Genomic DNA, 24,402 nt, shown 5'->3' with positions numbered 1-24,402 from the left:
AGGGGGGAAGGAGAGAGAAGAAGAAGTGACCTAGTTATAAGAGATGATGCAACTCATGTTACAGCACAATGGGCAGTGATGATGACAACCCCACTTGCTCTGACTGTCCAATGCCATGGTCGAGGAGGGATGAGCAGCAGAAATCTAATTAGGCTGTGTCCATTTGCTGTACGACAAGCAAGAATGAGAAAATAAGCCCTTTTTAAACAGACAAATAGTGATGTTTTGAACAAAGAAAATGCTTAGCCTAAACTCCGATGTGATTTCTCTATTCAAGTATCCTTACTGGATTATTGTGTTCTATGGCTGACCTTTAACAGGGGACAGAGGGAGGTTACACTGTAGATGCCCTTGAACCTCGTGACCGTAATCACACGTGACTGTAACGGCATTGACCTTTCTCTGGTTCTCTCCTTTCCGCCTCACTATCTCTTTCTCCTTCCCTTCCCCCCAGGGTCATTTGAGGGTCCAGACTCTTGTCAAGGCTGTCACTCTAGACAGCCCTCTCCATCTACCGCCCCCACTGTTGCCATGGCAATGGACGGCACTGCGCTCCGAGGACTGTGTGAGGGGGCAGAGGGAGCCAGCGGACGGATGAACGCTGCAGCATCTTTCCCTAACCTAGGTCAACCTTGCAGAGCTAGTGTAAGTGATGGGAGGGGATAAATGCTGTCCATGCTGCTTGAGGTCCAAATAAACTGGCAGGATGAAATCAGCTCAAGGATTGGAAAAGGCAAAAGTGATGGGGAGGGATAAGAGTGATGAAACAAAGATGGAGGCAGTACAGTGGAGAAATTACATTACTCTCACCAATTTGATGAAAAGGCAAAAATCTTAAAATTAGTTTTTTCAGTTGTTTTAAAGTAGTAATCATGCCATCTTTGTCTTCCTCAAACACACAAAAGCACATGCACACACACAGGGAAACGTGACCTGGGGGCAGGCATTGGAGCAGCACACGTGTAGTACCACAGAGCTCCCAGCCAGCATGAGTCACTCTGAACACCAGTCAACCCATAGAGAACAATGGCAACCGGTGTGTGAGGTGTCTGTCAAGCATGCACACACTGGCACAGGATGAAGAGCCGCGGATGGAGCAACACCCCACTGCGCCACCATCCGACTGCCATTTGCTCTGTGGTTTTTAACATTGTGGACACATATTTGGACACGTGTGTCACATTGTAGATTTTACGGCTCCACAATTGTAGCATAAAAATCATTTCAATGTTGAAACCAGTATGCATTTTTTTTTGTTTCTAAAACCAAAAAGGTATGTCATGACACCTGCCAGGTATTAGATTAACTACAATCTGAAACATGTTTTAATTGAGGAAAATGCATACAGCATGCCTGTATTGCAATGAATTGTTAAGTTATGAAAAAAAACAACCTTTTTCTGCATATCTTATAGCTCTGTTAGTACATACTGATACATACTTCAGCAAATTCGATTCTTGACTGCCTGAGAGATGCACTCCAGCAGCCCACAGTGGACAAACACCTGTCCATAACACACTTGAACTGGACCTGGCATTTAGTAGTCATTTTGAATGTGCACTAAAATAAGCAGCAGCTTTAAACTTTATTTAGAAGGAACAAAAGTGTACAGTCATTGCAAAACAGTAGTTAAAGGGTAACTTCTGTAATATTTTACCTGGGCTCTAATTTTACATATTTTGGGTTCAAAATGACTACTAGGTACAAAATGTTTTGGAATTGGTCCAGCAGATCACCTCTGCCAGCAGCTGTGAAACTGGCTGTAGTGGCATATTTCTTGCAATTGCATGCCATCAAACCAAAACTGCTTGTATTTGCCACCGACAGGCTCAGATTGTTATTCAACATTACAGAAAGGGCCCCTGAGGCAGCAACAGACCAGCAACTTCAATGCTCTGAGGTGACATTAATGTTTTTGTCTGTGGAGTCTGGTGGCTTTGAAGACAGCAACTGGTTCTGGTTTAAAATAAAGATTCTTACAGGTCCATCTCTGTAGGGATCCTTTCTGTAATGTTGTCAGACAGTTCAAATGACAATCTGAGCCTGCCAGTGGCAAAAACAAGAACTTCCAGTGGACGCATTTGATCGGGCGTGGTTGCCCCAAAGGATTACGTTGCAGCCATCGCAGCCCGTTTTGTGATCTCCTGGAGAAATTCCCAAACTTTTTGTACCTCACTGTTATTTCAAATCCAAAATATGTAAAGATGGGGATCAGGTTTAAAATAACGAACCCTTTAAAGATTACATAATGCCAATAAAAGCAGCACACAGGCAATATGCTACAAAATAAATAACTACATTTGAGTCCCTGCCTGAGGACTTGTTACCAACATTCTTAGTGAGCACAAACCAGAGGCAGTAAAGGCTAAATCGTGCTGCACTGGGTGATGTCAGAGTGGTCCACACAGGTTAAAACATGGTGCGCGTCAAATATCTTACTGTTTAACTGTCTGTCGTGGAGCAAAGGGAAAGTCAGGGTTGAGTTTTAAGTTCAACATAACAGGCCAGCACACCCTCTGCCATTTAATGGCATTGTTTTGAAAAGGGACGTCAAAATAGAAAACTGTTGCACAAAACAAAGCAGAACTGATCCTTAACGCGCTGCTTCTTAACTTGGAATAAAAACCATAGATGAACTGAAGAGTACTGGAGAAAGAAAATGAAGGGTCAAGACGTGTTACCCGAATATCATCACCAAGGACACAGAGGCTTCACAGCCACCATCTAGAGCGGAGGCCTCAGAGAAACAAAGACTATTTCACCACATATACTTTTTACCCACAGGTACACTTGGCTCACCTTTGAGGAGCCCCCAATTTCAGCTTGGTTAGGTGTGCCCTGGTAGAAAACAACAGAACTCTTTTATGGCAGTCAGTGCTATAACCTTTTGGCCTGCAGCTGACCTCCTGAGTTGCTATTGGCCGATCTGAAACTCAAGCAGCCGACCAGCACCACAAATATCACAGTAACACAGTGCATAGTCTGGATTGTCCTCGGAATGCTTCAGCATTGAGGTGACTGTTTTTAAACAATTCAGGGGTGTTTGTGTAAACTGCTATACATAAATATAGGAAAATACAGGATATGCATCCAATTTCAAGACAAGAGATTTAATGTTTAGCTTAGATTTGGAAGAGTTACAGAATTGTGTGGACTGCTGCGTGGGTTAATTTCAGAACTGTAAAGCTCATCTGCATGCCCCCTTATCGCACACATGCAGAGATCCATACATACAGAACACACACCCTACCTGAAAGCTTCATCAGCAACTCAGAGGCCACCTTAACGTTGATATCCTGGCTCAGCAAGCTGTTCTTAGCCATGGGGCTTCCTTCCCTTGTTTTCAGTGGCCCGGGGCGTTCTGTGGCTGCTGCAGGCGCCACTGGGCCATCCTGGCAGAAAGTGCCAGCGAAGCTTGGCTGGACCTGGCTGTGGGACTGCGAGGATGGTCTTGGGCTCAACGCTTCCTCTACTTTGGGCTCCTCCTTTAGATGGAATGGAGACTTGAGCGTCTCCCTCTGGTTGGCCGCTGCAGAGAGAAAGAAAAGGAACGAGAAGGTATTAGAAAAGAGAGTTTGACGAGAGCAGACAAAAAGACACCAAACAACTGATGTGTGTTGGTATTTCGAAAGCTGTGTGTTAAGGCTAAACCTTTAATAACAAGAAACCATATGCAGGCTCTACAGTCTTTCTATTATAGCATGTGAGTGTAGGGAAAAAGCTCTCTAAAAACTTGCTGCACCCAAGGGGATACATACTGCGTCCTTCGTCTTGTGATGAGCATCTAATATAAATTTATTGTGACACAATAGCATCTTAAGTTTACTGTAATATGCCACAAGGACATTCATGTCCGTGTTTCCAAACTTCCAAAGTTTCCTGTGAGTGAACAGGACTATATACAGTGTATACACAACATAAAGTATACACGAAAATGCAAATTAGATGGAACAAAGTGGCCCACAGTGGATTTTCACAGTCCTGTCACTGCAGCAGACACCACAGTTGGCGTGCTGTAGGCCAACACAGGGGGTGCAACCTCATGTCTGTCCTTCTCTCATGGTCTTTAGGGCATCCACAACAAATTCCCAATTCATTTCTCTCTTCTTTTCTCCTTCACACCGCCTCCCTCCCCATTCCTTTTATTTCTATACACATTATGCTCCGCTCTATTCCTCTTAAGTCTGGTTTCTTCATCCCTTCTCAGCCCAGACGTCGCCTGAATCCTCTTCAGATGTGAGGACATGAAATAAATTCTGTGGAGAGCGATAGCAATCGGTTGAAGCCATATCTGCCATCTCTGCAGTGTGTAGCCTAGGTTAGAGAGTGAACCGTCACATGGATCCCTCTGCTCTAAAGTCATCTTCAAGAGAAACTGGGCCACATCTAATCCGCCTAAGATGAATAATTAATAATTAGACATGGAGCAACTTCCGATAGCCGCCAAGAAAAGAACAGCGGGGCCAGCGCCACTCTTTGTGTCTCTCAGCACGTTCCACTACACTCTGTGCTAAAAGGAAGGTTTACACAGGCTATTGCTTACAAAATTGTTGATGGATGAAATTTAAAATGGCTGTAAAACACAAGAGACACACAAGAAAGAAGCTGTGAGAATATGTTTTCAAATGCTTTGTACTTGTCTGTGCACAGTAACTTGATATCTTTGATGATCTTTTGAAGATACTATTGATTATTGTAACCTGATACTATGGTACCTGATATTTACTATGGGTGCACGATGTCATTTTTCCAATTATGGTACTAAGTACTTCATTACATAGATTGGCTGTTGGCAGTACAGATCTGAATATGTGAAACTTACAAGTTAAAGTTATTGAAAGAATAAAAAATTTCATTTTTTTTTCCTGTCTGGTTTTATAAGTTAATTACAATTTTATACTTTGTAACTTTTTGACGTATTATGGTTGATTAGATAATTACCTGCCACAGAAGGAAGTGGGGAAGCAGGGATTTGAGCAAGCATAAAGCTTGCAGGAAGTGTGTGTAGCACCTCATGTTCTCTGCAATGTTGTCATGTTTTTGCTTGCCAAAAGTGAAAACAAAATCAGCCAATATGGGTGCGACAGTATCTGCAACTGTGTTGTGATTTAGACTGTTTCTCACGAGTCAAGAAGCAGAGCCTCGTTGCTAAAGTGAAGTTTCAAAGGCAGGCGATCACACGCGCATAATAACTAAATGAGGCAGAGCTTGCTTTCTACATTTTCAATTGTCTTTGTTAACTGCAAAAATGTCTGCAACTCGAGGTTTATTCGTTCTCACAGCAGAACACGTTTCTAATATAATGTCTTTGAAAGAGTGATGGTCATGCATTCTGAAATAAGAAAACTTATTTGCTGTAATCCAATAGACGCCACAGTTGGGGAGGATGGTTTGATTGTGGCTATGGTACAAATGCGTCAACGCCCTTCCCAACCCCTGACACATCAACAGTTTTTAAACAATCTGTACACTACCAGGACTATCTGTCATGCGAGTGCACACACACGCACAGAGACAGGGCATGGATATAAGAGAGGCTATCACTCTTGGGCAGACTGCTGTCCAGTCTCCTCTGGCCCCAGCAGAGATCTGCTCCGCTCCTCACCCTACCGTCTCACCTAACATCTCTAACCGCCACAGGCCTGCCGCCCCCTGCCCGCATCATCAATCTGTGCCGGCTCCGGCCCCTCTGATTAATGATGATCTATGCCGGAGGGATAGAGGGCTAAGGGACAGGGGATACAGGGCAGGAAAAGGGGACAGGTGCTGGTGTTTTGACCACCCATGTGGTGCCACAATGCCACAGTGCCACACCATGGCGGGCCGGGGCTGCAGTTCAAGAGGGGGAGAAGGAAGAGGCTGAGCGGGAGTGGGGAGGGGTGTGTGTGTGTGGGGGGGTGGACAGTGACCTTCAAGTTCAGGGGCAGTGGCGCAGGGTCGCACACGGCACCAGCTGGAAATGTCACACCGTCAGATGTCAGCGGGCAGGCTAAGTATAACCTGGTCAGCACCTGGAAGGACGTCCTCTAATTAGAAGCGTGTTGGGCCATGTCGGATCAGACAGGGACAGCATACTTGGTCACCGCCTTGCAAACACACATAAAAATACACTATCCCATTTACCCACGCAAACACACACTTATTTATATCTTAGGAGGAATCCGTATTCAGTGTTGTCACATTCAACGGTATGCGAGCTATGTCATGCTGCATTAAAATCATATAAAGTCACTGGGCTACACTTGACGAATACAGACTCCTCACAAACTTAGATTCTCAAATTCTTCTCTGTGGCCTCACGAGAACGAAAACAACCCCAGGACGTGCACTCACACACAAAGTCACACCACTCCAGTGACCTTTTGGATTAAAGCTATAAATAGAGTATTTCCACTAAGAATCTATGTTACAGAGCCCAATAAATTATTTAGCAGCCGAATCCAATGGGCAAGTTTTTTACTCCTCTGAGCTGATGGCTCGATGACAAAAAGCCAAGAGTACAGTACCAACAGGAACAGCCTACAACACCAAGCTTACAGTTTGTTCTTTTGTCTGTCAGAGTTTCACAATAACAATAGCATCATGAGCATCCCGTCTCTGGCAGATCATCTTGTGAAGTGAACACAGATCTGAGGAGGAGACGGGCATCTCTGGGTGACTGGACATCTCTTCTGTGAGCTCCCTGCCTGTGTGAGCATGTACCCAGGCCAATGTCAGCTCCCTGTGCATGATACTGTAAGGCTGCTTCTAGCTCTGGGTTGACGATGCTATCAGTTTGTCTCCATGTTATCACACCCTTCTGACACCTGCCACCAATGCTACTTCCATCACCGTTCGCTTCCCTGTTTCTCTCCCCTTCGCCACGCTTCTCTCCCAACCCTCATCCGTCTCGCTGCCAGGCGCTTGTCCACTCCACCTCACCTCTCGCTCCGTGGCCAGGGCTGCCGTCAAATAACTTCATTAGCTTTCCACCTCTGTCACGCCGGCCTGCTCTCCCTCTGACAATTGGCTGCTGTTTTCTCCCGGACAAAAAAAAAAGCACAGGGCTACGTGGGGCAGGTTGAGAACCCAACAATAGCTGACAGTGTGCTAGACACCGGACAGTGATACTGATGGCTGCAGTGGGGATGTATGGACCAGAGGTCACACACAAAAGGCCGGCCTGTGTCTGCTCATGCAGAGCTGGAAAGCAAGGGACATGCAGATTAAATCTAGATGTTCACACAGAAACAAAACTGAAGATAAGATTTCGAAATTGTAAATATTCTGTGTCAAGCAAGAGGTGGTACAACAAAGCCCAAATCTTTCTACATTTGAACATACTATAGAGGCCTTTATAGCGTTGATGTGTTCAAGTATAAAAATAGAAAAAATATAGTGTATAACTGGGATAATGACATGCTAATACACAAGAAAACATCCTTAAATGTGCTTAAGATGTTTCATGCTCAGTGTTGAAATCCTGCTTGTGCCTTATTTCACTGTAGCAAAACATTGCATGCAAGATACTCTCCCAGGAAAAAGATAAATAAGACAACTGCAGGAGCATCATGACAGATGCAACACCTCCCACAACCCCCTGCATGCCAATTATTCACACCCAGCCAGGGTCAAGCTCGTTGTGCCTGTGTCACCACAGCGGGGGGCTGGGGTGGTGTTTGGAGGGTATGCAGTGCCCACTGTCATTATTAACTCAGGGTCCACTGGGCACAGGGTAGGGGCTGTGCATTTCAAAGTGCCTCGGTGGCTTTCATCTCTGAATCAAAATGTGGATCACACTGGATAGCTAACGGTTGTGTCAGCGTGCAAGGATAAAAATCAAAGGGTATCAGTATAACACTCAATGGAAAGCAGGGCAGCCCAAAAAATGATATGCTTATTATGTCAGAGGTCAGGAAGAGTTCACTGGCTTTTAAAGCCTGGAGAGCTCCATGCAACTCCCTCTTTGCATCTTTCTCCCTCTCCTTCACTTGCTGTCACTTTAGCTGTCTCTTTTTTTTATCTTTCCCTCTTCAGCTTTTTATACCCCCCACCCCAGCCCTCTTACATACACCCCTTACCCACCCCCCGTCCCTCTCCCAGGCCTTGCGGGATTGAGGCACTGAGACAGCAGTGTAAAAGCAGGAGGGATGAGCTGCTCGTGTACACATTCAATCTGGGTTGGCAGGGAGGTCAAAAGAAATAGAGTCTAGAGGTCCCACGAGGAACTTCCTCACCTCTCCTTCCCTGGCTGCTCCGTGGCAGATCACAAAGATGTGAGCTCTGTTCCTCTCAGTTTCATAACCCTCTATCTTTAACTCCACCCCCCCAACAAAGGGAGAACTTAGTGATCAAAGAAGCAGTATTCATTAAAACCCATCATCATGCATTCAAGTTCAACGTCCTCTCGTTCTGTCTTTTTATATCCCTCCTCATTCTCCTTGAATGATGCCCTGACTAAGATGTCCGCCACTTGACACTGGACTGACATTGCGAGGAGCCATCTTGGCTCCTCTGGGAGTTGCCTGGGCTTGATTGTGTAGTCTGGGAGTGAAGTGCAACTGGCACCCAGGGGGCACCCATGTGGAGCCGGGGCGTGCGAGATCGAGGGGGAGTTAACTAAGCCAGCCCAGTCCCTGTGCATCCTGGTGGGGTCACAGGATGGCGCTGAGGGCGCTAATCATTTCAAATTATGAATTCCTTTTTAATTATGAATTATGCATAAATTTTTAATTAATCTAATGTTCCCAGGGTTTTTTTCCTCCCATCCTAGCACAAGATCTCAATCTAATTACACAGCATTAAGTGGAAGAGTGGCAGCCGTAGCCCTCGACCCCGACGCTCAACCTCGGTCAACCTTTTTCCATCAATCTTGCCACCGTCTCCAAGCTCATCCTTTGATATTTTGCAACATGGTGAAATGCATCTAAACATGGTCTGGTCCTAGTATACCTTAGAGCAGCATGTTTGTCAAGTTTGTTTAGTTTGTTGAAATAATGCTGCATCATCTTTTAAAGCTTACATGTAACATTACAAGTTCACTAATGGCAGAAAATACTCAAAGACGTGATCATTTTTAAGCCTTAAACTGACAAACAGTTTAATGAATGGGAAATGTTACTGCTAACACTACTACTAGTCATAGGTCTAAACAATCCTTAATACAGGGCACCAACCTGACTTCTTTAAAAATTTCAGTTCATGTCATCAACATCTTTAGAAGATTTGTCACCATTTTGTCAGTCATAATAATACCGATACACAAAGAGAACTGTTAGCATCTGCAAGCTCTAGGCATTTTCCCCCCGCTAACTCCCCTGACAGCTGACAAGATGCGGGTGAGAAAAATAAATCCCTCTACAACTAATGCAGAGGTGCCCTTGAGCAAATCATTTAGTCCCCACTTACTTCAGTGAAGCTAACCAGTAGCCAACAGCAGAGGACTGGGGGTGTGCTACTGGCCAGCCATTAAGTGTCATTTTAAATGTGTGGAAAAGAAGAAAAAAAAAATCCAAAGCCGAGGATGGCTAAATAATCTCAAAAATGGTAGAAGAATGTAATGTCATTTGGGTGACATGTATACAACATATGTCATGTATACAACATATTTAAGTAAATAATGCATAGTTAAAAAAAAACGCCAATTTATCTAGCAGATTAGATATGAACATACTGTACATGCTCTGATTTAGGTCATGACTTCAGTGCTGCAAAGTGGTACTTCAGCTGATTTTCATGTGCGTGTTCTACTTTGCTGCTACCAATCATGACGGTACACACAGCGATACACTTTCTGCATGAGGTGCACTTTAACTGATGAATACAAAAAAAAAACGACGTCGCTGTTGATCATTTAGCAAGGGAATGTTTGGAGGCACTTAATCCTTAGTTTTAAAAATGGAAAAAGTTCAATATCAGATGCCAAGCATACCATGAAGGAGTCGGCAAACTGAGCATGTTATGCAATGAATGTCTCGTCTCTCTTGCTTATTCCTACACACCTTCATCATACACAGAGGTGGCATGACACAAAGAGGGTGCCAGTAAATCAGTTAGATGTGCTGGGCATCACAGTGTCTACCATTTGTGCGTGGATTGAGCATCGATCATAGCGATGTGTGCATGCATCGGCTGAGCAGGCTTTTCTGGGATGTTATTGGAATATTTCAAGGCTTCGTATCGGTGACTGTCTACTATAGATGTCTATGGCATTACATAGTATACATACAGTATGTGCACTGGCAAGACAATGTTGTGCTAAAACTCAAATCAATAACACCCTCTGTTGTTATGTAGGTGCCGAGTGAACATGATGAAACTTTTATACACATAAGGAAACATTCCTGTCTGCTGAGTATCAATGCTTGTTTAAAACCTGTTTATTAAGAGACTAATCTTGTCTTGTGGTTCTAAAGGTTATTTGTATTAAAAAATCTATTCAGTCAAATGCATAATATTTTGTCTTACTAAAATCAATGTCCTAAGGCCTAGTTTGGAATTCTTTGGGTGTTGCCCTAACCAGTTTAAAAGGCATGTGGTACTTGTGAAAAGGCTAAAAGTCCGTGTCCTACTTTCCTACCATACTCATGGGAAGGATACAGAAACCAAGCTTGTGAATAACCCTGTGTACAAGTGAAGGCATGCCTAACGTCCTCAGCATGAACAATAATCATTAAAGTCTGAAAAACAACAGCTCAAACATACGTGTCTGAACCCAAGACAACATGTGATTTATCACATGTTGTGTAAACTATTTCTAATCAATTCTCTGTATGAAGGATAACACCATTGGAATTCTATATTTTCTTTACATGTTCATGGCCATGACATGCCTAAACAAGTTGATATATTTACTACTGTCAAGAGCTAAACCTGTCTAATCACCAAATCCCAGGCATTTTAGGCTGCCATTGTTTTAAAAACCATTAAAAACAGCTCACAGAGACATACTGCAGCCTTGATCTGAAACGATAAACATAAAACTGTTTACACTTCTTACGAATGTTATTTCTGGTGACAGTGAAGAATCAAAACAAAACTTAAGGCGAAAGGGGAGACAAGTAGAAGTGGAAATGTCGAATTTGGAAGAAGTGAAGTACTTTTGATAAAAGTGTAACTGCAGTGACTGGAGTTACAAAGTCAAGCTGAGAAAACAGTACAATGAAGAAAAAACAATTATGGATTACAGGAGTCAAGATAGCGATGTGTGTGTCTGTCTGTCTGTCTGTGTGTGTGTGTGTGTGTGTAAGTTTTTCAGAGATTTATAAAACCTTAATTTTGAAATTTTATGAAATCTGTCTTGCATTTGGACAGCACTAACTTTTAACTGCAGTGTATACTGGACATTGGTGGGTTTATCCTTTTTATAGGCAATTAAGCAACTAACTTTAAACTGCTGTTACACATTAAATTTCTACAGACTACTTACAGACTGCTGCCATTATACAAACGGTCCAAAGTTTGCTAAATATTCTTGTATGAAATGATTAGTCAATTAACTACTATTCTAATAATCAATGTGACAATGGTTCAAATAATCGCTTAAGCAAAAATGACTTAATTAAGAATTAATTGGTTCCAGCTCTCCTGAATATTTTCTGCTCGTCTTGGTCTTCTGTGATGCCAAATTGTTGGTCAACATTTTTAAATGTCATCATGTGCACATATCATGACCATTTGCTGACAAGGTTTAAACAGTAATATATATAATTAGTTGTTGCCAACCTGAAAGCTTCATAAGCAGGTCAGTGGCCGTCTTAGTGCTGATGTCTGGGCTGAAGAGGGAGGCTGTGGTTGGACCACTAGGACTGGATCTGACCCCGACTCCTACGCCAACTCCTGGTAGGTCCAGGGAGTTGGCACTGCTGCTGGGACGGTCCCTGCACATGCTAAAGGGGGAGAGCACAGACAGATCTCTCTCCTGCGGCTCCTCCTTGATGTGGACATGATTGGAGGAAGCCTCGACTGGAGGGGACGTCTGCTGCTGAGTGTCTGAGTGCAGTGGGGAAACCTCCGTCCCTCTCAGGTCTGCGGAGACGCTGTCACCCATCAGGGAGCCCTCGCCCTCCGTGTCGGTGGTGAGCTCCTCTTTCACCTTGACGTCTGTGCGGGGGAAGTGCTGGTGGCAGCGCATGTGAAGCTTCAGGCTGAAGTGACGGGAGGAGGTGAAGGGGCAAAGTTCGCACTGAAACGTCTCACCCCGGTCCTGGTGCTGATGTACCTGGAAAAGGAGGCCACCTTTAAATGTCAAATCAAAGCTTCTCTTTGGCACTACAGCACATCAAGAGGAAAGATGAGATTCTTTGCTTCATATCAGTGAGGTGCTACAACAAACATGCAGTCGTGTTTAATTATGCCCTGTAGAGGATATATTACAAGTTCAACTAAAGCATGCGTATCCTTTAATGTTAACAATTATATTCCAAGAGCCGTAATAGCTGCTAATTAAAGATGATGTGAGTGAGGGTGACAAAGGGTGGAGGGTCACAAGATGAAGAAAATCCATATCATCTCACCTTCATGTGGGACTTGAGATTGTCTTTTCGAGCACAGCGGAAGGGACACAAGGGACATTGGTGGCTTTTCAAGCCTGTGTGGATGACCATATGTCTCTTCCAGTAGCTCTTCCGCTTGATGACTAGCCCACACACGGGACACTGGAATGGTTTGCCACCATCCTCAGGAGAGCCTTGAGGGCACCAAAGAACATTGTTACCATTTAAAAAGAGCATTCATGGAGTTTTAAAAGCCAATCATGTATTTTGGTGCATGAAACCATGTTGCTGAAATTGAGCTTTGTTACTGTTAAGAAATAGGAATCATGCTATTCCAGATACAGACTACAGTATTCACAAATATGAAAGAGACAACTACTCCACACCTAATGGTGAAAAACTATAAAGGGAAATGCCAGCTGGAAGCAATGGAACAATGGAAGTAAAAACTCAAGCATGTTTTAGTATCTCGATTATTGTTGTTGGCTTCATATCCGGCATCCATTACTGTTTAATTGGTCTTATTAGAAAGAGGCATGATTGCATTACAAATTCTACAAGGGCCTGTCAGGATGGCTTCATAAGTATTCCAGTGCCGTTCCTTGAAAAACATCTGGTAATCAGTGTTTGGTGAAATTACTGTGCTCAGCCATTCATTGACCTGAGGTGTAAAACCCCGAGACTGCCTATTTGCAACAATAAACCGCCATCTGCGGCCCAACCTCTCCAAGCACAGCAAAGATCACAATGCAAAAATTACTTCTGCTTATTCTGAGTTCAGCTGAGTAAAGCAGAAATAAAATGAAATGTGTGTAAGTTTAGTACCTTTACTGTATTTTAGTACATAACATGCCTATTTCCTCTGTAATCGCAACCATGTTTTAGAAAAAGGGAGTAAGCTTTCCTTATATATTCAGAGTGCAAAACATGCCCGTGCAATACAGTTTTACAGTGGAACTGGCAGGGGACGACAATAAAACAAGACATGACAGTCAATAATCAAGGTCACATTTTTCAGTCTGCCGACCAAACAACTACCTGCGTTTTTACAGCACTGCTCGACCTTGACGGCTCGCGGGTTAGAGCGGACCCCCTTTTTAGCATGCAGATCACAGAATATTACATCGACTGCCTCATCTGTCTGAAGTCAATTTGATCCAGCCATTTTAGATTTGGCGGGGTTGCGACACAATCCCTCAAAAGTGCCCATCCATCTCCCTGAAAACATTCTGTTCTCCCTAAAGGCTACTTAGTAAGAGCCTGCACTCTGAAGCTTTCTCTCTCCCTCTGCAAGAGTGAGATCTTTGTGTGCTCCCTTGTTTGGGTTATATGTCTACATCCGAGTACACACTTACAGAATATACTGCATGGCCATTTGTGAGTAACAGAGGGAGAGAGACAGCATAAGGAGGGAGAGCGAAAGGGAGTGTGTGTGTGTGTGCACGCATCTGTATCCAGTCAGTGGAAAGTATGATGTGTTTGGCCTTAAGTCTGCTGTGCTGATCAGTGCAGAGGGCTCTGGTTAGCGGGGGTTGAAGCCAGGAGGAGGCGGCCGAGATGGATATGGACTCCAGGGCTCCCTGCTGTGCCGAGCACACACTGACGGCCCCCTTTTGGCAGCACGCACATCCGAGCACAAACGAGCTGGTCTGGGAAGGCAGTGAGGTCTCAGTCGGAACCCCCCGTCGAGCCCACAGACCATTTCCCAGACTAGAAGGCCAGCCAGGGCTGTTTTCTCTCAGCTGTGCTCTCTGCTCGGCTGACAGTTAAGCTGAGGCTATGGTACTCGCTACTTCAGCGCCAGTGAGGTGAGAACAAAACCATTAGAAAACTAGAGAAAACATGTCATGGAAGTTCAGAATTGTGCTTTTTCTGAAAGTATTTTGGTCCCGTATCCCATACAATGACAGCAGTATCAATTTTACACTTGCACTTCAATTATGATATTAGTTTTAATCTATCGGTACTAACAGTTCTAATTTGCATTTCATGGCATAAGTGGTGTTATTTCTTTGGTAAATGCTGAATGGAAGAAGTATAATGATACGGGAAACATTTCTCTTGAACTTCAGGTATATTTGGATGATTGTTTTTAAAAGGAAGGTGCATGGTGAAGATAGAAACTTGTCAGTTGAAATGATCTTGAACTCTTGTGATCTCTCTCTTTAATACAGACATAATGTAATTTTATTTCATTGTAGCTATCTTGTTTGAGCTTAAGGAGCCCAATTCTGTGTTTAACACAAAGCAATGACTGAGCGTGTGTAAGTGTTTGCTGACTGTGTCTCACTAAAGAAAAAATATTTTTTAACTGAAAAAATATCCAAAAATGTACCAAACCTAAGTTGAACTCTGCTCTTAATATCTGTATCGGTGCAACCAACATTTTGATTCATGCATTGTAACTATTACTATGCATAAAGTAATTGCTATTCATATATTAATTCTGTAGATTACCTGCTTGGCTGCTGGGTTTGCCTCTGCCCTTCGGAGTAGAGGGCAATAGCAAATCTAGGCTCTGGGTGGGTGTAGAGGGTGTGGGAGCCTTCTGGTTCTTGTCCAGCAGGGGTTTCACATCCTCTTGGAGGACCCCAGCAGTCGCCAAGGTGGAACCATCCTTCTTCTCTGCCAGCAGGTTTCCCGCTGCCCTGGCTGCCACCTCTTTGAGCAAGGCAGCAGAGGAGGTCATTGACACAAGTGAGAGAAAGGAACTAGCTGAGGCTTGGTGGTCAGTAGCAGCACTGGTCGTTGATGCGGCTTGGCTCCGCTCGCTGACTTTCTTGGAAAGCGCAGCGAGGGTGGAGCTAGCTGACTGTGGGCTGAATGGAGAGTTGAAGGCATCAAAGCGCACCACATCATCTCCTCGACCACCCCCTCCGAGGGTGGGCACTGCAGATGAGGCAGAGGTGGAGGATGAGGAAGAAGTCGTTGAGGAGGAGGCCACGGCATTCTTGTCTTGAAGTACAGCATTCGCTGCTGCTTTTAACTTCTGGATTGCAGAGTCCGGGGACAGGCTGGAGCCGCAGGGTGTGGAGCAGCTGGCCGGTGGCCACTTATCTGCAACACCTGCCCATACAAAGCCACTGCCGTTGCTAGGAGTGGCAGAGTTAAAGGGGTCAAGGGGCTCTTGCTTAATGTTGGTGACTGAGGGTGCCAAGGAGGCTGGTGAGGCTGAACCACTGTTGTTATTATTGGCAAGTTTTCGGGCAAGAGCACTTAATTGCTGGGCATGGTGGGAAGACGGGGAGAGGGTCAAAGGTGGGGCTAGACTTATTGGAGGAGATTCCCCCCCAGCACCCCCCCTGGATGACCGACCAAGGAGCTCCCCACTGTCAAGTTTCAACGACCCAGCCTCTAGGAGGCGCCGTAGGTTGCTGCTGAGGGGTTTTCCCAGGGCACGAGATGCTGCCTCACCATACAGTGATGATACCACAGAGGAGAGTGTGTCCTGTGCCGAGAACGCACCTCCATCCAGTCCAAGGAGTTCCAAAGAGGCACGATGGACGGGTGTGGGGCAACCCAATGAGCTTTCACCTGCACAGGTATCATGGTCCCCAGACCCAGTGCTAACTCCAGGCCGTTCATCAGGAGAGGAGCCCCTGGGCAGGAGGAGCTCATCCTGGGTGTCTCCGTAGGATGACGACTCTGAGCGTGTGTCAGAAGCATTCCCAAACCAGCCTTCCTCCTCCACAGGACCGTCATCAGGCCCTCCTTCCTCATTGCTGTCTACATCTGGAAGAGAGAGAGAGAATACAACTTAGCGCGAGGGAACAGAAACAAACGTGCAAGTATTTCAATAGAGATATCACCATGTTCCTCTAGTGAACAGTACTGGGCATTATCTTTTAGTAATGTGTTTGATGTTCACAATTCGTACTCAGGATACTCAAGTGTATTGCTGAGAGTTAAGTAGAGGGCATGAGCATAGCCTCTGGCTGACTGTAGACAACTTTTAACAATGGAAATTACTATTTACTATTCTCCTTGATTATGTCCCTTCCTTGCTTGTCTAATGTTGCAGAGCAATTAGTGATCTGTACCACGCAGAGGCCTAAATGAGACTATGATTTTGAACATTCATAAACACAATTACCTGCCCAAACCCTAGTCAGAAGGTACCTTAAAGCTGCAAAAATACACTTCAGTGCTCAGCAAGGAGACCACTAAAATGACACACAGCACAAATTCAACCTCTTTCTTATATAATGGCAGCTTTCCACAAGGCACATTCAAGATGTTTGAGTAATTTAGATTTTTCTGTCCTTTTTTAACCATATTTTTCCCACCCTTGGTCTGGAGGAGTCTAGTAAAGGGGTTACCATGACAACGGGTCCTTCTGGGAGGCTAGACAGCAAAGATTAGGGTAATGGAGGTTACAGAACTAGATTAATATTCATGAGCCTGCAGATACCACCGGGGAGCCAATAAGGATAGGGTTAAGGTCACCAAGGGTCATTAATATACACTTCATGTATCAATATTCATAAGCAAAACATTACAGCTTGCCAGACAAGGGCGAACAAAGAAAAGTGAATATTCCTGATACATATTAACAAACCTCCATAAGAATATGTCAAAAGCACCAAGCCTGGGCAAAACAAAATGTCAAAACTGACTTTTTTTCTCCTCTTTGGGTTACTGTATACAACCTCACAAAATGTCTGAGAAAAAGGAACTGGCTGCACATTCTGAGAAAAATGGGCACTCATACAAATGCAAAAACACAAGGCAACGAAAGGATTATTTAATGTCTCACACACCAACATATATACTGTATATCCACACACACCAAAGCTGTCTTCACCCTCACGACCCTGACAGAGGCCTGGTGGGTCTCCTCTCTGTTTACAGGCAAAGGCAAAACGGTTGCCAAGCAACCCAGCCCAGCAACCTGTTGGGATCATTAGAGTTGGCTGACATCTGGCCAGCATGGCTCACCATAGTCCACAAAGGTGACCACAATCACAACCCACTATGACCGCTACTCTCCTGCTGCAACAGATATCAAATAGGGCTTTACACACTTCCAAAGATCTTCTCATCTCTGTCTCACACATACATGCTTCCATCTTACATTTTTCAGTAACACATGACCAAAAGCTGACAGAAAATGTCAGATGCCAAAAACTAGCACAACATATTATGCTATAATAGTGGCCTAAGGGCTTTCCAAACCGCCTGTAAACCCACGTCTAATAGACTTCACCTAGACAAACAACGCAAGATGTTGGAGACTGATGAGCATAAACAGCATGCGTGACCCTTCATTTCTTAAGACCCTTCAAAGGTGAATGAAAAGGCCATAATGCACTGATCGTGAACCCAATTTCCCATGCTCCTTGAGGCCATTTTGCCACCTGAGTAGGGTTAACAGGAAAGAAAGAGAGGGAGAGAGAGAGAAAGAGAAAGAGCCAGTGAGTCATGCAGGGCAGGGCTTGACCCATTTCCATGTGACATGTGAAAAGCAGCAAGAGCCACTAATGGGTGTAATGTGGTTAGAGGGAAATCGCTAGATTGCTGACCCAAGGTCTCAGCTTTGAGGCTGAACTCTCTTGCTTCCTAGGTTCACTCTTAAACCTCTGGGTTAGGTGCAGCTGGACGCAACACTACACCACTAGGCTTCTGCCAGAGTGCTACAGTGCACTGATGCACTCCACTACCATGGCTTTGTGTGTCACAGACGAACCACCCCCGCAGGCGGAATGACATTTCCCAAGGTCATGGTCTCCGGCCCGAGCTCTAAGGGGGCTTCGCCTGAGCTCTGTACTCACAACTGCTGCTGTATGTCCGCCACACGCATGAAGACAAACATATGCACGTGCATACATATGTTTAAACTACAAATACACAGCCAAGAATGTGATTTAATGCTGAAGTCCTCCCCCCACTGCATTTTTTTCCTGACACACATTCAACTGTTTTGCCTCCGGTACAGTGGCTGGCTCGACAACAGTAACTGCAACCCCCCCCCCCCAACAAGTGATGGAGGCATGGAGATACGGGCTGAGGCGGCAAGCGTCTGCCACCGAAGGGGAACCATTTAGCGGTGTAATGGCGGGGATGACTTGCATGTTGAGACAAACAGCTGCAGGGTGCTCAGCAGTCTGGATCTGTTATCACTCACACATGGGTGATTCAGTGGTGCAGTGGTAGGGATTTTCTCTCTGGGCCACGAAGATGTATAGCGCCACCACATTATAGACAAAGAGCGAGCCATAACAAGTCAAAGTGCAAGCTGAGGCGACATAAAGAGAAGGCCTTGAGGCTTAGCGACTGGCTGGAATAAACTGCCTTGAGCTTGAACAGAGATGTGCACTGAGGAGCTAAAAATATTTTGATGTAGCACCTCTGTGACTTAGAGAGTTTGGAAACCTGTGTTTTGTGTTAACCTGTCACAAAAAAGAGACAGGGAGCTTACAGCCTGTAACTACAGCTAAAAACAGTTGGACATTACAGGTAGTGTACTTGTTCATTGTTTCACCACGCAGTGCTGTCAACAATCTCCATTTGTGAACTTGGCAGGATTATTTTGGCCACGGACTTTCTAGGTCAGAGAGGGGTGCCTGTATGTGTGTGTGCATGCACATACATATGAGTTAAACACATGAGTCAGCCAGATCTCCTTGTCACACAGAATGATCGGTGGTAAAGGGAAGAGTAAGGGACTGGAGTAAAGGTAGGTGAGGAGGTCACCCACCACATGACTTGTGTAGGGCTGCTGACTAACATATTCCCTTTCTCTCTCTCCTTCTCACACACGCACACACACACACACATACACACACACACATAAACACAAAGCTATTCTGTGACTTAGCCAGGCATGAAAATTGGCCTCACTGACCCCAGGCCTGAACACGGTAGGGGGAGAGGAGACGGGAAGGCGAAGGAAGGAAGGGACAGATAGAGGGATGGTTAAGGGAGGGGTTGATTTGGCTGGGCAGGGAAGAAGAGGAAGCCATTAGCCGATTAAGGCTGGACAGGGGTGCATCAATACTGTGCCGATGTCAAAATGAGAGTCATGCTCATGAGCTAATATAGCAATGAGAGTAAGAGAGGCCAAGAGAGAGGGAGCACAAGCTAGAGGGAGGTACTGCAGGTCAGGGAATCACTAAAATCGCAAAGATTGCTGACCGCAAAGCTGTGAAAAGTGAGATAACATGCCACAGCATACAAAGACTAAAGCCATCACATCTCCATGATTAGTCTTACATCTTTCCTGCTATGACTGGAAGGGGGAGATGGTTGTGCCATGTGTATGTGTGTTTGTGTGTGTGGGGGGGGTGGGTTAAGGGGGGAGAGCAGGGGGTGAGGACGTAGGAAGGGAGGGAGTAGTATGGATCTAGTGAGGAAGGAGCCATGGCGGTAATTAAGTGTCCGGCTGGGCCCTGGCGGGGGTTGCCACGGCCGCGGGCTATGCTAATGAGCACGCCCGGCGGTCAGGGCTGCCTTATTAGCGCCTGCTGGACAATATGGTGGGAGAGACGCTCTACTGGCGGGCTCACGTCTCTGCAAATGACTAACAGTCCTCCCGAGGAGGAAGGTAATTCCATTAATTGGGACACACTGAAACAGGATCTCTTCCCTTCGCTTTTCCATAATCTCTCGCTTGCTTGATCTCTTTCACACCCACATGCTTTTTTTTTTTTTATTCTTCTATGTCTCCCTTCATCCCTTTCCCTCTGTCTCCTGCCTCCATAACGGGGAACCCAAATATTAAAAATAAATAAATACATAAAACACAGATGCTCCAAATAAATCCAGCTGGATGTGTGGGAGCTAGCAGACATTTATTTTCCCCGCTTCACATAAAATTATACGCCTTCAATCTGTTGTTCTTTTGCAGGAACATCATGATAATTGCTCCAAAGTTTATCCATCCTCTTATTTCCAGTAGGAAGCTGATGAAACATGACACCCAACAAGGGCATGAGTATAATGTGTGATTGCTGAAGTAAAATGTCGTACAATGGAGTAAAAGTAAGTAAGGTAACTTACTTACTTTTGATGAACTTAGTAACAGTGTGATAGCATGAGCCCTGTGTTGGGAGTAACAACATTCCTTTAAATGAAGTGTCTAATAGACAGACTGTACTTTTAATAGCATTTCTTCCATACATGTACAGTTTATATGTAAGTTAAACCATTAAAGATCCCTCTAGCAATTAATTATGTTGACATGATGTCTTGATGCAGGGAAAAGGCATCCCCCTGTGTACTGCTCAAGGGTCATGATAGACATTCAAACATTATGAAAATTAGGAATCAACTCCTCAATCTACACTCTAACTGTCTCTGTTATCCTGTCCAACTGGTAGTCTGTCACATAGACATAAAGAGCCCATCTTTTAGTAGGAATCTGAGGTGAGGCGATACTCTCAGTGAGGATCAAGGTTCAGGCAGCAGGGCTATATATAATGGCGGTCGAGTCGTATTGAAATGTAGTGCAAATTACCATCTGTGTATTTTCGGCCTTGGCCTCCGTGGTTTGTGGGCACTTTGGGCGGCATGCCAGAGGTGAAACAGGAAGGAGAAGTGTTCTTGGAAGAGAATGAGACGACTGAGAGCCCCAGACCTCTGAAATTCCTCATTGCAGATGAAGTGCACTTTACCCCCTGGTTTATTTTTTCCTTCCATTTTTAGCATCTCATGTTAAAAAGGAAAAAAAAAAAACTTGCTTATAACCTCAAATGTGTCATCAGAGCTATGGATCTAAACTGCTGGAGGGAGAATCGGTATGTTTACTGCATCTTTGCAGCATAACTGTCATATTACAAAGATTGCGATTAGAGGAAATAAAAACTGATTGGTGACTTTATGATCCTACCCTGAAATGATTCAACCTGGATTGATCGTTAGTCACATGCTTCTGAACAGACCATGTCCTGTCCATTTGAAAATGGTTGTTTCTCTCAAGTATCATTCGCTCTGTGCCTTCACTGTTGTGACACAGATGTTACATACATAACTGCTTTAAAAACTAATATACAGTAAAATATAAAAAAGGTTTAGATTAGTAGACTCAAACTTAAACATTTAAATCTGATACATTAGCCGCCTTGATTCAAATCATATGAATTTAGTTTAATTGCAATGAGGTGATTAAACATGTTCCCACAGTCTTGAAAAGACAGAGTCCATTTTCATTGCACATGCAACAATATCCTGATGCACATGTGTCTAAGTGGTGTGAGGCCAATGCCATTACAGCAAAGCCTACCCCAAGTACGTAATCAACCAGGAAGAGACATGTATTTTACAACTTTCTCCATCTCACTTCAGAAAACTCTCTGTAGCAGAACACAGAGTACCTCACTAAATGATTATGATTATCATTCTTGCAATAATCTACAGTCCAGGCTTGAAGCAAACTGCATTACCCAGCTAATGACACTAATTGATGTGTGAAAACTCGCCAGTGTTTGCTGCCACAGTCCTCAAAACAGCATCGAAATGTTTGAAACACGTGAGACTGTCAAATCCTGTCTCGGTCTACCAATCCTTGTTTCAAATAAGTGGACAAAACACAGTCACTTTCTATTTACTGCACTATACCAGCAGAGACAAAGTCGTGTTTGTGTATTTAGTATTTTCATTTTAGATTAAATGCAATTTCAAAAGCACAATGATGAAAAATCTGTCAGAATGGTGCATTCATGTACCTTTGTACAGGCTAGATAAAGAGAAAAGGGAATTCCCAAATCAGAAATTAGGTTGTGAATGTGTTGCTTTTAAGCCAAGAATTGGATGTTAGAGATTACGGATGGGTCTCATTAAGATTTTAATGGTGCCACTATTACCGATACTGCTCATCAACCCAGTGAAGTGAAAAAGTGAAAAAAATGAAACAAAATTAATATTAACAGAATTAACATAGCAATTTAGTTAAATCTGTGTGGCTAGTGTATATAATAGGGTGACCATAAATGAGCTATGAGCTCAGGAGTCAAAAACTGTGGATTCCTCTACCAGTATCTGATCCACCTTAACTAGAAGTTTCAAAACATTGCTCATGTTTCCTCCCTAACATGCAAATTACTTATACTTAAGTTGCAATTATGACAAAGAGTATTGTCAGCATCGACTCTAGTGAAGTGTAACCAGACTTTTGAGCATTCAGTTGTCTCAGTGGTCTGTGTGTGTGTGTGTGTGTGTGTGTGTGTGTGTGTGTGTCCATCATACGACTGGACTGGGAATAGTGGAAATGCATCACAGATTAACGTTTTATTATTATTGCAAATTAGAGACACCGTTGGTGACATACGCTAGTTAACGTTAATGTAGCTTAAATATATAGGAAATCTTTTTTTTTTTTTTATTTGTCCAATATTGAGAGCACAACTGGTTATGTCAGAGATCATCAATACAATAGTCTTTAATAATGCAGAGCCCAGTTAATACCAGGTTTCGGTACCCATCTCCATTAGAAAGCCACCTCCACAAATTCTCAAAGTGTGGAAAATACTGACTTCACTGAGTTTTCTCAAACAGCCCATGGGTGATGTGCATTAATGTCATTTTTTCATGTGCTCACAAAGCGGCAAAGCAAACATGCTATAGTTTCAATAAATAGGGAGAACTGTGACACCTAAGGAGTATCAACTTGGGAAAAGGGCCATAAGAATCAACATTGATCTGTGTAATGTACCAGACAGTCAGTGGTGTGTCAATGTTGGCCTTGAAAGCCTTGAAGGCATATGGACACATGGCAGGAGTTGTCACCCTGACCACAACCAAATTAACAGGTTCTGGCTGTCTGTGGACAGATTTATTAAAAGATATATTAGGATCTTATAACACGTTTCACTTGGAAAACTGTGGGATTAGTTAGTTCATGCTATACAGTCCCTGTGAAGGTATCTCTGTACTTTGCGTCTGTTCCCTTTAGCCCTTGGCAGTCTAACACTGTGCCTGAATTCTTTCGCAACTTGTTTGTACAGTTGACCTGAGTTATAAATGTAAAATGAAAAATGCTGACAGTTACTCAGGAGAAAGTGACTGTGGCCAGCTTCTGCTTATGGTGTTATCAAGTACCAGATTACAGTCGGCCATTTTGCCAACATATAGGTTTGGTGTTGCTAGTTCTGGTCATATCGTGTGCGATAGTGGTAAATGAAAATGAGGACGCTGAAGCGATACGTGTAAAGGTGTTGCTACACCTTACGACTCTTCTGTTTAGTCTTCAGTAGTCTGTGATAAAGCGCCTGGATTCTTTCTTAATCTATTTGTGCAATGGATTTCAGTCGTGAATGAGGGAGTGACGGTGCCGACATAAGGACACTAAGGACATCCCCTTCATTAAAATAAGCCATTGGCCTCCAACATAGCCAAATGTTATCAACCCTGTCAATGGCTGCCATCATTCAACTAACACATTTTTAATGCAGAACATAGGAAATTGCTAAATACACGGAGTGGCTCACTTATAGTACTCATGGATGAATTAGCGTCCAGTGCCAGTCGTGGATATCGTGTGTGTTTGTGGTAAGTGAATGCGCTGCTTAAAATCAGACAGAATAAACTCGCTAATATCACTGACAAATGCAAAATATGCATGATCATGGCGGTCATGATGCGGTCATGACATGAGCCTGTGTAAATAGCTTTCCAAGCTCCGAATCCCTGACCAGCTCTGAGGTGGAGCTGATTCTGACTGGGTACATACAACACACCATTAAGGTCTGTGCCAGAGCAGAGAGGCAATGATTAACTAGCTAATTACAAGGTAAAAAATACTAAAACCAGCATAATGGCATTCCCAAGGCACTGGTTTGGACAATCAACTGGCCTTGGGTCAGCATCTTACTGTCAAATTGTGTGCCAAAATTTCTATGTTATTATGAATGACTTATTCACTGCTTGCAGTGTTTCTGGTAACAATGATTCATGCCTTTTTATTGAATATGCTTACAAGCACTGGTAAATAATC

General features: G+C 44.0%; 1 protein-coding gene across 1 annotated transcript in view; it reads right to left on the bottom strand.

Moving 5' to 3' along the window:
• The window catches only part of znf827 (zinc finger protein 827), a 66,079-nt gene that overhangs the window by 30,003 nt on the left and 11,674 nt on the right, over positions 1-24,402 (bottom strand). The window contains exons 2-5 of the mRNA XM_070827514.1: positions 14,931-16,205; positions 12,495-12,667; positions 11,704-12,199; positions 3,251-3,529 (exon numbers count right to left, since the gene is read on the bottom strand). Coding sequence (XP_070683615.1) covers positions 3,251-3,529; positions 11,704-12,199; positions 12,495-12,667; positions 14,931-16,205 — 2,223 coding nt within the window. The remainder of the gene's footprint in view (positions 1-3,250; positions 3,530-11,703; positions 12,200-12,494; positions 12,668-14,930; positions 16,206-24,402) is intronic.

Source organism: Pempheris klunzingeri, chromosome 3, assembly GCF_042242105.1.
Source record: "Pempheris klunzingeri isolate RE-2024b chromosome 3, fPemKlu1.hap1, whole genome shotgun sequence".
Taxonomy (NCBI): Eukaryota; Metazoa; Chordata; class Actinopteri; order Acropomatiformes; family Pempheridae; genus Pempheris; species Pempheris klunzingeri.
The sequence above is the reverse complement of the archived record's forward strand: the minus strand, read 5'-3'. Positions and strand labels throughout refer to the sequence as shown.